At 50.7% G+C, this 14,992-nt stretch overlaps 5 protein-coding genes across 5 annotated transcripts; 3 read left to right on the top strand and 2 right to left on the bottom strand.

Annotated features, from left to right (window-relative positions):
- Positions 1–1,194: 1,194 nt before the first annotated feature.
- MIND_01363800 (uncharacterized protein) lies at positions 1,195–6,781 on the top strand (the record flags this gene model as incomplete). The annotated part of the gene is made up of 25 exons (XM_037370064.1): positions 1,195–1,473; positions 1,525–1,675; positions 1,726–1,795; positions 1,843–1,886; positions 1,936–2,277; positions 2,325–2,473; positions 2,523–2,866; positions 2,914–3,019; positions 3,069–3,151; positions 3,203–3,257; positions 3,308–3,338; positions 3,393–3,426; positions 3,473–3,534; positions 3,580–3,858; positions 3,908–4,125; positions 4,176–4,373; positions 4,421–4,534; positions 4,580–5,075; positions 5,123–5,165; positions 5,212–5,342; positions 5,391–5,725; positions 5,772–6,077; positions 6,129–6,254; positions 6,306–6,563; positions 6,620–6,781. 25 exons carry the CDS (start codon positions 1,195–1,197, stop codon positions 6,779–6,781), a joined length of 4,416 nt encoding a protein of 1,471 aa, XP_037213620.1.
- Positions 6,782–7,806: 1,025 nt separating this feature from the next.
- Positions 7,807–8,625, top strand: MIND_01363900 (uncharacterized protein; the record flags this gene model as incomplete). The annotated part of the gene is made up of 1 exon (XM_037370065.1): positions 7,807–8,625. The coding sequence occupies one exon, from the start codon at positions 7,807–7,809 to the stop codon at positions 8,623–8,625; it is 819 nt and encodes a 272-aa protein (XP_037213621.1).
- A 1,180-nt stretch (positions 8,626–9,805) lies between these two features.
- Positions 9,806–11,895, bottom strand: MIND_01364000 (uncharacterized protein; the record flags this gene model as incomplete). Its single annotated transcript, XM_037370066.1, has 4 exons — positions 9,806–11,101; positions 11,152–11,650; positions 11,704–11,791; positions 11,847–11,895. 4 exons carry the CDS (start codon positions 11,893–11,895, stop codon positions 9,806–9,808), a joined length of 1,932 nt encoding a protein of 643 aa, XP_037213622.1.
- Positions 11,896–12,057: 162 nt separating this feature from the next.
- MIND_01364100 (YDG domain-containing protein) lies at positions 12,058–13,249 on the top strand (the record flags this gene model as incomplete). The annotated part of the gene is made up of 7 exons (XM_037370067.1): positions 12,058–12,285; positions 12,341–12,432; positions 12,484–12,500; positions 12,549–12,703; positions 12,749–12,825; positions 12,875–12,908; positions 12,959–13,249. The coding sequence occupies 7 exons, from the start codon at positions 12,058–12,060 to the stop codon at positions 13,247–13,249; spliced, it is 894 nt and encodes a 297-aa protein (XP_037213623.1).
- A 210-nt stretch (positions 13,250–13,459) lies between these two features.
- Positions 13,460–14,959, bottom strand: MIND_01364200 (uncharacterized protein; the record flags this gene model as incomplete). The annotated part of the gene is made up of 4 exons (XM_037370068.1): positions 13,460–13,786; positions 13,835–13,934; positions 13,983–14,752; positions 14,798–14,959. 4 exons carry the CDS (start codon positions 14,957–14,959, stop codon positions 13,460–13,462), a joined length of 1,359 nt encoding a protein of 452 aa, XP_037213624.1.
- Positions 14,960–14,992: the final 33 nt, after the last annotated feature.

The raw sequence follows: 14,992 nt of genomic DNA on the forward strand, positions 1-14,992 counted from the left end.
ATCCGATGTCGGGCAACTGAAGCCTTGAGTTTCTGGACAGCCGATAGGACGTGAAGCAAACCGTATCCGCTGTCAGGGACTCAGTCAAGCTTTCAACCAAGGCTAAACTCGAATGTGCATAATCTCAAGTTACGTGGGCGATAGTATACCCAGATTGAGACATCCTTTTGGTGGGCGTGGGTCAATCGACCGACCAGCGTTCAGTTCAGTCTTGTCATGATGACCAACTTCTCATTCCGACTTGCACCGTTGTCGAACCCAGTATCCGCATTCACATTAGCGTTTACCATGGGTAGAGCCAAGGACAGGAGCATAATACCGAAATGAACCGTCGATTGTTCCTGTTCAGAACTGTAAATTCCTGCCCTCCATATTAACTTTGTTTGTTCAGCATTCTGGCGGACACATGGGAGACGAAAAGCTTGGTTTGTATTTTGTTAGACGTGCACACTAGCCAGCGTCAATTGTCGACTATGCCACCAACAGAGACTCAAGGAGAGACTTCGGTTTCTAATAAAATGAGCCAGAAATTTATCATGATTGAGAAATGCGAGAAGCGCCAAGGATGGTGAAACGTAGTGTGTCTAGCCATAGCCAAACAAAGCAGCCCATAGACTCGTTATCAAGAAGACGATAGGGTAGAATTTATCGCAGTGGTCCTAAGTCCTCATTAGTTACCACCAAGAATGAGGAATAGTAAATGGAAGGAGGAGAGAGCCTCGAGTCACGCGTGATCCTTACGCTTGTTCGCTGCAACACCGTTTGGAGCACTGGTGGAGCATTTTTCTCCCTGAAAATTTCAGCCTTCTCATAACGATTCTACTGCACCTCTAGGATTTTAATTATAACGAAGAAACATCTTGGAACAGTTGAAACAGTCGGACACCGAAATGCAGCAAAGTTTTCCAAGAAATGTCAATTCCTCCACCTCTCGACCGCTCTTATGCACGTATCAACCAGGTTTTGGGTCCGTTCGATCCATACTGTCATGATCCATTACTAGCGGACCGGATACCTGTGCTCAGTGGAAAGAGGCGGAACTCACACCCGACTTCATGACGTGACCGCCTTGATTCGGGGATTTTTGGACAAAACCCTAATAAGCCATGGCAAAACCTTGTGGGAAGGTCGTCTCAGCGTCTCAACAAATAAAACGTACCCGGCTTGGGTCATACCATTCCTCCATACCCTCCCATGGCATCGTCTCCCAAGTCTATTCCGCTCACTCCCGAGCAGGAGCGGCAGGTTCAGGCGCTTGCGAGGTCAATGTCGACCTCAGAATCTTCGCTTCACTTCGCATCGCTGGCTCCCGTAGAGAGTCTCGACACTGTTGTTCAACCCGAAAAGTACATCAACCCCTTCAAGGGTTCAGACGGCGACGAACTGCTCGATCCCCACTCCGAGAAATTCGACATCAATGCATGGGTTAGGTCTTACATGCAGATTCTCTCGCGCGACCCAGAAAATTTTCCAGTAGGTCACAGCCTTCTCTTTACCATTCCCCGATTTCAACGTTGTTCATAGTTTCGTACTGCTGGTGTCTCCTTCCGCAACTTGAACGCTCGTGGCACCGGTCTGCCCACCGATTTCCAGAAGACCGTAAGCAACATTTGGGTTGGAGCATATGCCACGGCCAAAAGATGGGTTGGTCTGGGAACAGGAGCGCGCGATATTCGTCTGTCATCGCAGTAATCACTCAAGCATTTTGTGCTCATTCCCTGTCAGATATTCTGAGGGATTTCGATGGATTGGTCAGATCAGGAGAACTGCTTGTGGTTTTGGGAAGACCCGGAAGGTGAGTTGCTTTTGATTTTTGGTCCACGTTGGTTATTGGTGTAATAGTGGTTGCTCAACGTTCCTTAAAACCATCGCCGGCCAAACTCACGGTGAGTGATGGGAGCTTAGCAATAGTACCCCCCAACTGAGTCAAGGCAGGCTTCACCGTCGACGTTCATTCAGACATCCAGTACCAAGGCATCTCTAGGGAGGTTATGCACAAAGATTTTCGAGGCGAAGTGATATATAACGCGGAAACCGATGTTCACTTCCCGCATTTGACGGTCGGACAAACCCTTCTCTTTGCTGCCAAGGCCCGAGTCCCTCGAACGAGGGTTGACGATGTTTCACGCGATGCCTATGCGACCCATATCCGTGATTTGGTCATGGCCGTGTTTGGTCTCAACCATACGATGCATACAAAGGTGGGCAATGACTTTGTTCGTGGCGTCAGTGGAGGGGAGCGGAAGCGCGTCAGCATCTCAGAGACGACATTAAGCGGTGAGTCTATTGATATTTTCTTAGTTAACACTTTAAACTCTTTGCAGCTGCGCCACTTCAATGTTGGGACAACAGCACACGCGGCCTCGATAGCGCGACTGCGCTTGACTTTATTCGGACTCTCCGCCTTTCGACTCAGTTCACTGGCTCTGCAGCTCTTGTAGCCATCTATCAAGCTTCCCAAAACGCTTTCGATGTGCGCTCCTAGCTTTCTTTAGTTAACCCTTCCTCATTTGTGACAACAGCTCTTTGACAAGGCCACCGTGCTATATGAAGGCCGACAGATCTACTTTGGTCCCACTGAGACCGCCCGCGAGTTTTGGACCTCACGAGGTTTTGTGTGTGCATCACGACAGACCACGGGCGACTTCCTTACATCGTTAACCAACCCTGCTGAACGAATTGTTGCTCCGGGATGGGAGAATCGTGTTCCTCGTACTGCAGACGAATTTGCCAGGGTATGGAGAAGCAGTGCCGAGTACCGGGCCTTGGTTGCCGATATCGAAGCCTACAATAACGAATACCCGCTCGATGGGGATGCTTTGAAGAGCTTCAGAGCTTCAAGAAGACGGCAACAGTCCAAATCAATGTCCAGTTGTTTCGCTTTCCGGTGCATCTGTTCTGACAAAGTCGCAGTCCCGCATCGTCGCCATATACGATCTCCGTCCGCCGCCAAATTTCTCTTTGCATGGAACGTGGTTGGCAGAGATTGAGGGGTGATTTGAGCACATTTTTTACAACAGTGCGTTGTTTTATTTCTGACCTGACTTTTTTGCTGATGGCTTGGTGAGGTTTTCGGGACTTTTATCCTATCGCTTGTCATCTCCAGCGTGTTTTACAACATGCCTGACACAACAGGCAGCTTTTACAGCAGGTCTTGATTCACGGCTGCGACAGTTTCTTCACCTTTGACTTTTTTTTTCAGAGGGGCTTTGCTATTCTTTGCCATTCTTCTCAACGCCTTTTCAAGCGTGCTCGAAGTGTGTCCCAATCGTTCGATTTTCTCAATTCTTGTTGACACGAGACACAGATTTTCACCCTATACGCTCAGCGTCCGATTGGTCCGCAGCGCTGTTTTTTGGAGTCTTGCTAACTCTGCTGACATCCATTTCTAGTTGAGAAACACAACTCATATGCACTTTATCATCCGTACGTGACTTGATCTCATCTTATCTCCCATCGTCATCTTTGACAGTTTTGCCGAAGCCATTTCATCAATGATTTGCGACCTTCCTTCAAAACTTTTGACTGCAACGCGTTCGTCCTTTCTTTTTCTTTGAAATGTCACTAATTGCGCCGCAGTCGTTAACCTCGCGCTCTATTTCATGAGCAATCTACGCAGGGAACCGGGCGCTTTCTTTATCTTCTACCTGTTCTCCATCACAACCCAGCTTGTCATGTCAATGGTCTTCCGAACTATTGCTTCCATTTCCAGGACGCTCATCCAGGCACTTACTCCAGCATCGGTCCTCGTTTTGGGTCTTGTGATGTACACAGGCTTCACCGTACCTGTAAGGGATATGGTCCCGTGGTTCCGATGGGTAAACTATCTTAACCCTGTTGGCTATGGATTCGAGTCCAGTTTGTGCTCTGCCTCTACCCAACTCCCATCCGACTGATACATTCTTAGTCATGCTCAATGAATTCGTCGGTCGCAGTTATTCGTGCACTATGTTCATTCCCGCCGGACCTGCATACGCCAATGCCACTGCTACGAACCAAATTTGCGGCACCGCCGGCGCCAAGCCGGGAAACAACTTTGTTCTCGGTGAAGACTACCTCCAAACGTCCTTCAGTTACGTTCATAGCCATCTGTGGCGCAATTTCGGCATTCTACTTGCATATATGGTGGGTCCAAAACTCTGAATCGCATCTTGACTGACTGACAAACCTGATAGATCGTGTTCTGTGCCATACATCTCATTGCAACGGAATATATTTCGGCAGCCAAATCGAAAGGCGAAGTCCTCGTATTCGCTCGCAGTCATGTGTCAGACAAGCAGCAGCCCTCCGATTTGGAAAGTGCGCCGCCGATGGAAAAGACTGGGCCCATTGGTGATAATGCTACTGCGCCAAAGATACCGAAGCAAACTAAGGTATGCACGATCGATATTTGGCTGAACCAAACTGACCAATTGCCAAGGTATTCATGTGGAAGGACGTTTGCTATGATATCAAGCTCAAGGACAAGTCCGATCGGCGACTACTAGACCATGTCGATGGCTGGGTGAAGCCTGGGACTCTGACTGCACTTATGGTAGGTTGGTCATCAAAGTTGTTTTCTGTTCTGAACTTGCCCGAGGGCGTTTCGGGCGCTGGAAAAACCACGCTCCTGGATGTACTGGCGACTCGAACGACAATGGGTGTTGTCACGGGGGAAATGTTAGTTAATGGACGCCCTCGTGACCAGTCGTTCCAGCGCAAGACAGGTTATGTCCAACAACAGGATCTCCACCTTGCCACTTCAACCGTACGAGAGTCACTTGAATTCAGCGCCCTCCTTCGCCAGCACAAGTCGATTCCGAAGGCGGAGAAACTTGCTTATGTCGATGAGGTTTTGGCGCTCCTTGACATGGAATCGTATGCGGAGGCAATCGTCGGTGTACCTGGAGAGGGTCTCAATGTCGAGCAACGCAAGCGGCTGACGATCGCGGTTGAACTGGTCGCCAAACCTGAGCTCCTGGTTTTCTTTGATGAGCCCACCAGCGGACTGGACTCGCAAACGGCCTGGTCTATCTGTCAGCTGATGCGCAAATTGGCCAACCACGGGCAGGCCATTCTCTCGACTATCCATCAACGTGCGTCGTTACCCTTCGAGCGTTGAAAAAATCTGATTTTAACTCAGCTAGCGCTATCTTGATGCAAGAGTTTGACCGCTTGCTATTCTTGTGTGTTCCTTTCGTCTCTTTTGTGTACCTGCCAATTCTGTTCCAGGGCCCCCGGCGGCAAGACTGTGTACTTCGGCGAGATTGGCGAAAACTCGAAAACTCTCACCAGCTACTTTGAGAAATATGGTGCTTCGCCGTGTCCCCCACAGGCCAATCCTGCGGAATGGATTCTTCAAGGTAAATTCATCTAACTTTTGGTGTCTGGTTTCTGACATTTGGATGTAGTTATCGGTGCTGCTCGTGGTCATAAATCTATCCAGGACTGGCCCGAGGTCTGGAAGGCTAGCGAGGAACGTGTGGCCATCCGCACCGAATTCAATTCCATGGTTGCGGAGTTATCGCGTAGTCCTGATTCAAACGAATCCTCCACTGGCTTTGAAGCGTTTGCAGTACCATTATCCACACAAATCTGGTACTGCTTCGAGCGTGTGTGGGTGCAGTATTGGCGGACACCATCGTACATCTATTCCAAGCTCGCGCTTGTCGGCTCTTGCTCTCTGTTCATCGGATTCACGTTCTACAAGGCGCACACCAACCTGCAAGGACTTCAAAACCAACTCGTCAGTCAGTCCCTTCATATTTTCTCCCTTATTGACACAGCAACAGTTTTCTATCTTCATGCTGCTGATTTTGTTTGCGAACCTGGCCCAGCAAATAATGCCATTGTTCGTCGCTCAACGAGAACTCTATGAAGCCCGCGAACGGGCTGCGAAGGCCTATTCTTGGAAGGCATTCCTTGTATCCCAGATTCTTGTCGAGATCCCCTGGCAGGTTGTCGCTGCCGTCATAATTTTTGTCTCATTCTACTACCCCATCGGGCTGTACCGCAACGCTCAAGCAGCGCACCAAATGGTGGAGCGTGGCGGACTGATGTTCATCTACATACTGCAATTCATGCTCTTCACGTCAACTGTATGTTTTCTCCATTCTGCGATGTCTTGGGCGGCTGACAGTTTTCCGCAGTTCAGTCAAATGGTCATAGCCGGGATCGAAAACTCTGAAATGGCTGCGAATGTCGCGACGCTGCTATTTGCGTTGACGCTCCTGTTTTCTGGGATTCTAGCCCCGCCGAGCACGCTAGGGTGGTGGGTAAGTGTAGAACCGGTTGCCGTTAGCTCTGCGTCTAACTCGCATGATTAGAAATGGATGTACCGCGTTTCACCGTTCACCTATCTCGTTGGCGGTATGCTGTCCACGGGTGTGGCCAACACACAAGTCACGTGCTCGGATATTGAGCTGCTTGTGGTTGACCCGTTCGCGGGTCAAACTTGCGCTGAATATTTCCGGCCCTACATGCAGCTCGCTGGTGGTAGTCTGTGGAACCCCACTGCCTTGGCCGGATGCCAGTTCTGCGCGATTTCGGATACGAACGTGTTCCTTGCAGCCACCGAGATCAGTGTAAGACCTGTCCGTTGTTGTTCTGATGCTAGATGCTGAACGACTTGCTTGTGCAGTACTCCCAAAGGTGGCGCAACATGGGCCTTTTCTGGGTTTATATCGCGTTTAATGCGGTGATGGCCGTTTTCCTCTATTGGCTTCTTCGCGTGCCAAAGGAGCGGCGTAGGAAGGAGAGTCAGCTACAAATCAAAGGCAAGGAGAAAGACAGAAGACCATGAATAACATCAAAAATAATAGTTGCCATCATTATTACTAACATTACTGTACCATTTACATTTGCTTATTTTTGGGTTGGGACACGGCCAAGTGCACACGGGGACACGGTCCATTGCGTCCTATAAAATGGGCCACTGGGAGAGCAGCGCAGACATCAAACAATGCTCAACATTCTGGTCATCCATGGCTACGTCCAGTCCGCCTCGACGGTTGCGCATAATACGCGCAAACTTCGTGAAGCTTTGGGTGGAATTGCTCATCTCCACTATGTGGACGGGCCGCCACTGCCCATCGAAGCTGCTGGGCGGTTCCAATCTGACAGTCGGCCATGGTGGTATCTCACCCAGAACCTCGAATTTGACGCAGACCATGACCATTCCCGCTGGGAAACTGTGGTGAAGTGGTGGTCAAGGGAGCTCTCGACCAACCAATATGATGGGGTTATTGGCTTGTCCCAAGGCAGCGCAATGGCGGGTTTGCTGTTGTCGATGGTACAGTGCGATCCGCTTTCTCCGTGTTTGAGCTGAGGAAACATAGCTGAACCATCCTGAACGCGTGCAGCATTTCGAGCCGGCCCTCAAGCAGGACTTCAAATTCGGTATATTCTGCTCAGGCAAGTTCTGCATCCTCCGTTCCTTCTGTTGGCTTAACCTCGATAAACAGGGCTCGTCTCTCATTTAGCACCGCATGCGGAAATATATGGCATTCCCGACATCCCTACGATGCACAGTGCGTGGACTGTGTTTTTCTCCCAAGTCGACTTAATGATTCCGCAGCCGTGGACAACAACGATCTGGTCGTGGCGGCATCGAGGACCGTAGAGCTCCAAAAATTATGCAAAAATTCGGTTCTTTTGCACCATCATGAAGGTCAGTTTATTAGTCGATGTACAACAACTCCCATTGAATCGACTCACAGGGCATTCGATTCCTGTTGGAGGCGATTTCCCCCGTATTATGAAGGATTTCATAGTAGCGACTCTGTAAAGTAGTGACATGTGATCGTTTCGCTCTCTTTCTCATCCATCATGGGCAAGCTGAACATCGCGCACCACAAGTCTTATCATCCCTACAGACGGGACAACATCGAGCGGGTGCGACGCGATGAAGAGGAGGCCCGGCTAAAAGAGGAGAAAGAAGAAGGGCGGCTGATGCTGGCTGACTCGGAGGCCCGCATTGACTTGTTGCGGGAGCGCGCTGGGGTGAAGGCCGCGCCAAAGCGCAAAAAGCGGGACGATGACGACCTCGAGAAAGCCATGGCTATCCGGACGCAAAATGTAGAGACCGGCGCTGTGCTGCCCACGACAAACGGGCACATCAACTTTTTCGAAGACTTGGAGCAGAGCTCTATCGCTGCTTCTATACGGACAGCGACAAAGAAGAAAGGAGAAGCAACAGAGACAGACCGGGGAGTGCCTCTTGCGCCGTCTGCCAAAGACCTGAACCCATGGTACATCGAGCCCGCAAAGAAAGGCGAAGATGATGATGATGAGGTGGTCGACGAAAAACGGATGCGAGATGCCCTTCGAAAATCAGCCCATGACCCACTCACTTCAATAACCCATCAGCTTGCCTCCCGCCACGGCTCTACTTCCACATCCTCACGCTCTTCTTACAAGCCCCGACCACAGCCCAAGTCAGGTCCGCCTGAAGTGCAAGAACGACTATCGCGGGAATCGTCCGAGCGAGAGCGGGCTCTAGCCCTCATTCGCAGAAAACAACGCGAGATGCGGGGAAGCGAGACACCTAGTACAGTCCATGGCGGATATAACGACATGTTCAATCGGCAAGAGGTCGAAGAAGCGCATCGCGGCCGCTTTCCTGACTATCGACGGACACGCTGGTAGCTTCAGTAGTTTGCCAACATTGAAGCCCTATTGACCCAATCAAAAATCCGATTGGCCATGCTCGACCGACTCAACGAAGGCTACTGTGCTCGGATATTCTAGCCCAATCAATCCTGCCGCGACTCTCATTAGACTCGGAAAACTGTACATCCAATCCCCTCTGGTGCGCTTGCGACTGCCTTTCCAATGCCAACCATCAATGGAGCCATGCTGCCATATATCTTCCATTTGAGGGGAGACGTCTTTTGTGGGTCGGGCGAGAAGGACGGCACAATCCACGACTCACCGTCGTCTTCCAATGCGCTCAATGATGGAGAAGTTGAGCACTGTTTCAACACCCTGCATTGCGTTCGCCCTCGTGTCGAGTTTGTTTCGCGAACTGGGCCCAAGGTAGCGGTCGGCAAACGGGAGCTTTTGTGTAGGTAGTAGAAATGACAAGCTCAATGTGAATTTTCTGTTATGAACAAGAGAGTGCTGTCAATGATACCCTGAGCATTCAAAGGTTGGCAATTAAAGAGTATATTATAAGGTGCCAACACTACAAGGACGATAACAACAATAAAAAAGAAGAGAAAACAGTTCGAAAGCGTGTGCGTTGCTCGAGAATAAGTCTGGACCTAGGGTTACAGGACAAGTACAATGCGTGCGATGATGAGGAAAAGGGGTTGTTGTGCTCTACGTATAAAGTCTCGTGTCGGGGGGGAGTCTATGATGATGATGAAGGACAAGGAAAATCAGTCCAGCAATACATTGGGGTATAGCAGTGCGAAGGGGTACTTGTGTGGTTGTATCGCGGAGAAAACGGCAGACTGATTATGTGAGATGGTTCATGAGGATGCTCGTGCAAGAAAATGCCCGCGTCTATATGCGTGAAGGGGTCGTCGTAGTGTAGTCGGGTGGGGGGATTAGGCGTCGTCTAGTATATAGAAAAAGGGCAAGCCGTGCTGTGAGCATCTAAAGGGAGTTCATCAGAAACAAAAGACGAGACAATGTTTGTTGAGGGTGAGCAGCAGCGCAACAGTACGCATCGTTGAAAATCGTGTGGTCATGGGTCGCGTCCTCGATAACGCATGAGAAGAAGTCGTTTTTTTGGATTTGTTTTTTTGGCGAGGTTCGTCCAGTAGTGAGGCATGAGGAAGGGATTGATTGGGGCATAGGGAATTGTTGGGGAGGAGGAGAATTACCACCATCCTCCACCACCACCTTGTCCCCCGCCTCCTCCGTAAGCAGGTCCACCGCCATAGCGACTACCACCACCATAACCACCGCCACCAGCACCGCCACCACCATAACCTCCGCTACTGTAGCCTCCACCGCCGCTAGACGAGGTTCGGTAGTCACGGCCCCCACGACTAGATCCACGTCCGCCTCCCCCGCCACGGCCACGGCCACCTCGATAGGAGCCTCCGAATGATGACTCATGGGCGACAGTATCAAGCCAGGGAGGTATGTCTTGGTTGGCCTCACGAAGAAGCTCAACCAATTCACGCACGATATTCTTGTTGCCACGGTTGAAGAATGCAGTGCTCACACCAGTATTGCCCGCACGTCCAGTACGACCAATACGATGAACGTAGTCGTCAATGTCGCTGGGGAGATCATAGTTGATCACGTGCATGACATTCGGAATATCAAGTCCACGAGCAGCAACAGCAGTCGCAACGAGAATGGGAGTGCGACCAGTTCGGAACGTCTGTAGCGCCATTTCACGCTCACGTTGGGTGCGATCACCATGGATGGAAGTGGCTGGGAGGTTGTTGTTCATTAGGAAGTCGCTCAACATGTCGGCCATGCGTTTCGTCTCAACAAAGACGAGGGTAAGATCGAGGGGCCCCTCTTTGCCGCCCGAAGCGAGTATGTCCAGCAGGACACTGCGCTTGTCGTGGTCTTCGACATACTCAATCTTTTGAGTAATATTTTCCGAGGTGCTTCCAACACGACCGACGCTGAGGAAGACGTAGTCCTTCAGGAAGTCTTTGGCAAGCATTTGGATGTCGCGGGGGAATGTCGCACTGAACATGAGTGTTTGGCGATCCTTGACACCTGGCATGTCTTCGCCTTGGACAATGCGGCGAATTTGCGGCTCGAAACCCATGTCAAGCATGCGGTCGGCTTCGTCAAGCACAAGGTACTTGATGTTGGCAAGACTGATACGACCACGTTCAATAAGATCGACAAGACGACCAGGAGTGGCACTAAGGAGATCGCATCCACGCTCAATTTGGCGAAGTTGCGTATTAATGTCTGCACCGCCATAGACGACGGCGGGACGGACCCAAGACCGGTAGGCGAATTTGCGGGCTTCATCGTGAATTTGTGACACAAGCTCACGAGTCGGAGCAAGAATCAAGGCGGTTGGGAAGGCTTTGCGGCCACGGTAGCCTGGATTAGTTTGCTCTGGTGGAGGACGTGGGCCTTGAGAGAAGGACGCCGACAGGATGGGGAAAAGGAAACCACCAGTTTTGCCGGAACCAGTCTAAGATCGGTCAGCAATCGTATTAGTGATTGTGTGAAGGAGAGGCTGACCTGTGCACACGCCATCAAATCTCTGCCCGCCGCAACGATGGGAATAGAGTACTTTTGAACTGGAGTTGGGTTGGTGTAACGAGCGTAGCCAATATTTTCGAGAAGAACGGGGTCGAGAGGAGGAGAAGTAAATATGGTGACAGGCTCAGGCACCTGAGCTCCAGTGGCTTCGACGGGAATATCGTCATATTTTTCAAAGTTGATGCCAGTGTGTTGTTTGGAGGGGTCGGAAGGGTCGCCAAAAAGCTCTTTTTCCAAGCGCGTGTTGCGCTGACCGACAACGTGCTTGCCGTCTTTCCAATGGCCCGCACCAAAGTTATCGCGTGGCTGTGACGGGGCAGAGGACCAGTTAGGAGCTGGGCTCGACCCACCCCAATTGTTGCTGGTAGTTCTAGGAGGAGTGCTAAATCCACTGTTGCGGTTGCTTCTATCCGAATACCCGCCACCATATCCGCCACGGGCAGGAGGCGTCGAGGAACGGGAATCAGTCCAGCCGTTTCTAGGGTCAACGTCAATGATCAAGTTGTGCAAAACGACTGGCAATTAACACACCCGTTGGAAAGGGAAGGGGAAGAAGCAGCCCGCTGCGAGTTCCGCATGTGAGGAGGAACATAAGCGGTCTTATTCAGGCCAAGGTCGGCTGCAAAAACGACGAATCAGCTAGGGACAAGTGGAAAACGTCCAATACGACGAACCGAAGCGGGACTCGAGTCCCGTTGAGCCGTTAACTACGCCATTTGTCATTTGTGAGGAGTGTAGGTGGTGGTTAGAAACCAAGATGGTTAAAAAAATCTCATCACTGTGACTCTGTCACGACTAACTGCCCCATACCGATGCCGTTTCAGCACGAGCGCCGCCGACTCAGGACAAAAAATCGCAAAGAAACAATGCAAAAAAGCCTTATGAATGACCGTAGAGTTCAAGTGTATCGATAGGGTCGAAAAAAGATGTGGCTGTGACGACTTACTCTTTGTTGACTCTTTGTCCTTCTCTCACTTTCACTCTGACTCCTACTCTAATAATAATATGCGACCTGACCCTCAAGTCCACGACGAAATACTCGGAGTTCCTGTTGGAACACTCTTTGCTGATCGGGGAGATGCATACAAATCCGGCGTTCATGGAGTTACTGAAGTCAGTCAGTCAATTCAAGCTGACTCCGAGTGCTGATCGTTGTGTCTACTTATAGGCCGGCATCTTTGGCACCAAAGATTTGGGCGGCGCATTTTCCATCGTTATCAACGGCACGTATGTCGACGACGTAGACGAGGGTGACAAAATGTCCGTCGCGTTCAATTGCGTTTTCAAAGCCACTGACACAGTTAATCATAGCATTTTCACTGGTGAAGGTTCATGCTCACTTCTTGGCTTCGATGCTTGCTCTAATATCGATATAGGTCGAGGAAAAGCTCCTGTTGTCCCAGGCGAAGAGGTATCGACCGGCATCCTCGTCGGGTTCGCTCATCCATTTGTTCTCCAGCCGAAGAAATCCAAGTCCAATGTTCAAGTAGGCGATCAAGACCCAAACTCTCGTGGAAACAAAGCTTTACGGGTATGCGTCTTATCTGACCCTCGTCGCCACTACATTGCCAACTAGGAAAACATACGAACTCGTAACCCCGTTCGTGTTATTCGGGGTCCTGAAGGCAATCCCAAGTACTGCCCAGTTCAAGGGTGCGTCATTACCTCTCACAACGCGCACCTTGACTCAAACTGCTTCTAGATATCGGTACGATGGACTCTACGAGGTTACTCATGTACGTCTTTTCTTTGACCCCGTGATTGCGCTGACTTGATGATGACTCAGTTCGAAATGAAGGAGGGGAGGGAAGGATTCAAGATGTGCATGTTCACCGTTGAGCGCTGTACCTCTTTTACGCAGCTAGATCTTCCTCTCCACATCACTGGGCTAGGTGGACATGACATTTTCTGGTCTCCAGACCGCGACTGCGCTGGCGAGACACTCAACAGGCGTATTCCGGCCAAGGGAACGCGGGGCATCACGAAGGCTTCTACCAAAACCAAGATCGGCCCAATACGCGCAAGCATCGGAAGGCGAATCCGTGACCTGAAAATGTCTAGGCGCTCCTCTCTCTAGATATCGATGTGATGCCCACCTTTTCTTGATCTTTCACTCTCATTACGACTCCTTACGACCACTAACACAACTACTTGTCCCTTGCTGCGCATGGCGACCTCCATCTAATCTGTACATACTGCCTAACATGCTTGAACTACACACAATGCCAATGCTTTTCTATTCCCAAGCAAGGGATTCATGCACAACAAATCTCGGATTGCTGTTAAACTACGTAGTTGTCCGTGATTGGTCCACATCCGTTTCCACCGGCTGCGGTTCTGGGTCTGGATGGGCTGCATTCCATGTTTTTAGTCCCATCTCATACGCCTCCCATACTCGGCGTCCCAGAACTTCGCCCCCAAGTTCCCCATCCTCGACCATCTTGAGCTCTTCCTTGCCTTCCACAGGTTTTTCCATGGATGCTGCCTCAGTGGCCGTTTCGACCTCAACACGCATCGGCACCTTGGCAACTGAGCATTCGGCGTATAAGGCCCCCGGTTTGAGTACTTCACGCTCCTGGCTCTGGTGTCGTGGAAGTTCTTCAGCCGACATAACCTAACCAACCATGAATATCAACCGAAAAGAAGAGAAGTCAAATATCACTTTGAACGGCGTTGGGAGAAACAGCGAGTGCAGGACGGTTTCGATACTAGCCGCAGCAGATTTGGCGAAAACGAGCAGGAAGGGGTACATAATGGCATAGCTGGAACAAGAACGTTAGATCGTAGCTTGACGAAATCAGTGTACTCACAATAGCATTCCCAATACGTTTCCACCAAGCAGGGGTGCGATCGTTTCTGCCCTACTAAGACCAGGTGACACGCTGAGAGCGACAATATTGCTTCGTTGCGAGCCTGTACCAGGGCGGACGACCGGCACGGGAGCAGCGTTTTGTTCCGATGGCTTTGGGAGTGGTGCCGAGTTGGGCAATGCATCGAGTATGCGCTGGAGGTGTCGGGCAAGAATGACAGTGCGGAGAGAACGAATGCCTTCCGCAAGAAAGGTGGATTTAGGTTTGACCCCCTGGTTGAAAGCAAAGGAATGGGGTGCTTCAGAGCTACCATTGGAAGCAAAGGATGGAATGGCAGCAGGATAGAATCTGTTGACGATGTTGATGATACGAATATCCCGTTCTGCTGGCGCAGTCAGTAACACCGGCAAAAGCAGAGTGGTCAGCAAGAATGTCGCTAGAGAGGCAGTCTCCCGTCTCATCTCGTCTTGCTCCCAGTTCCTCCTCTTGCCCAAGGCCCCTACATGGCGATATTCGTGGGCAAATATAACTGCGTCGATTCGTTGCTCTTGATTCTTTGCAAAACGCGCTCCAAACGCGTGGATGGATGGTGGGGAGTCAAGGTCACAGGTCTCTGCAAAGATTTGCTCATTGGATGTGGCCGAGCGAAGAAGGTCGATGTACGTGGTGACGACCTCCGACTCGACAGGGTATGGAGTGAGTGCTATAACGTGTGCACCCCGCTGGGCTAGTGCCTCTAATAGGGTTAGCCCAAACGGTGTGAAGCCTCCCTGGGTAAATTAGTTGCGAAGAAAACCGCGACGAGAACGCCATACAGTCAAGAGGATAACCCGCGCATGGAGATCACGGTCCCGACTTGTTCTGCGACCTTGAGAAATGACACGTGCGAGGATAACGACGACGATGGCAGTGACAACGTGAAGGGTGTAGTCGGTGGGGAAGTAGGCTGCAGCAGCAGCAGCGATTTTGAGAACCATTTCAGTTAGGCAGACATTGAAGAGAACGAAAAG

The sequence above is a fragment of the Mycena indigotica genome, assembly GCF_014461135.1.
Source record: "Mycena indigotica strain 171206Taipei chromosome Unknown Mind.scaff0016, whole genome shotgun sequence".
NCBI lineage: Eukaryota > Fungi > Basidiomycota > Agaricomycetes > Agaricales > Mycenaceae > Mycena > Mycena indigotica.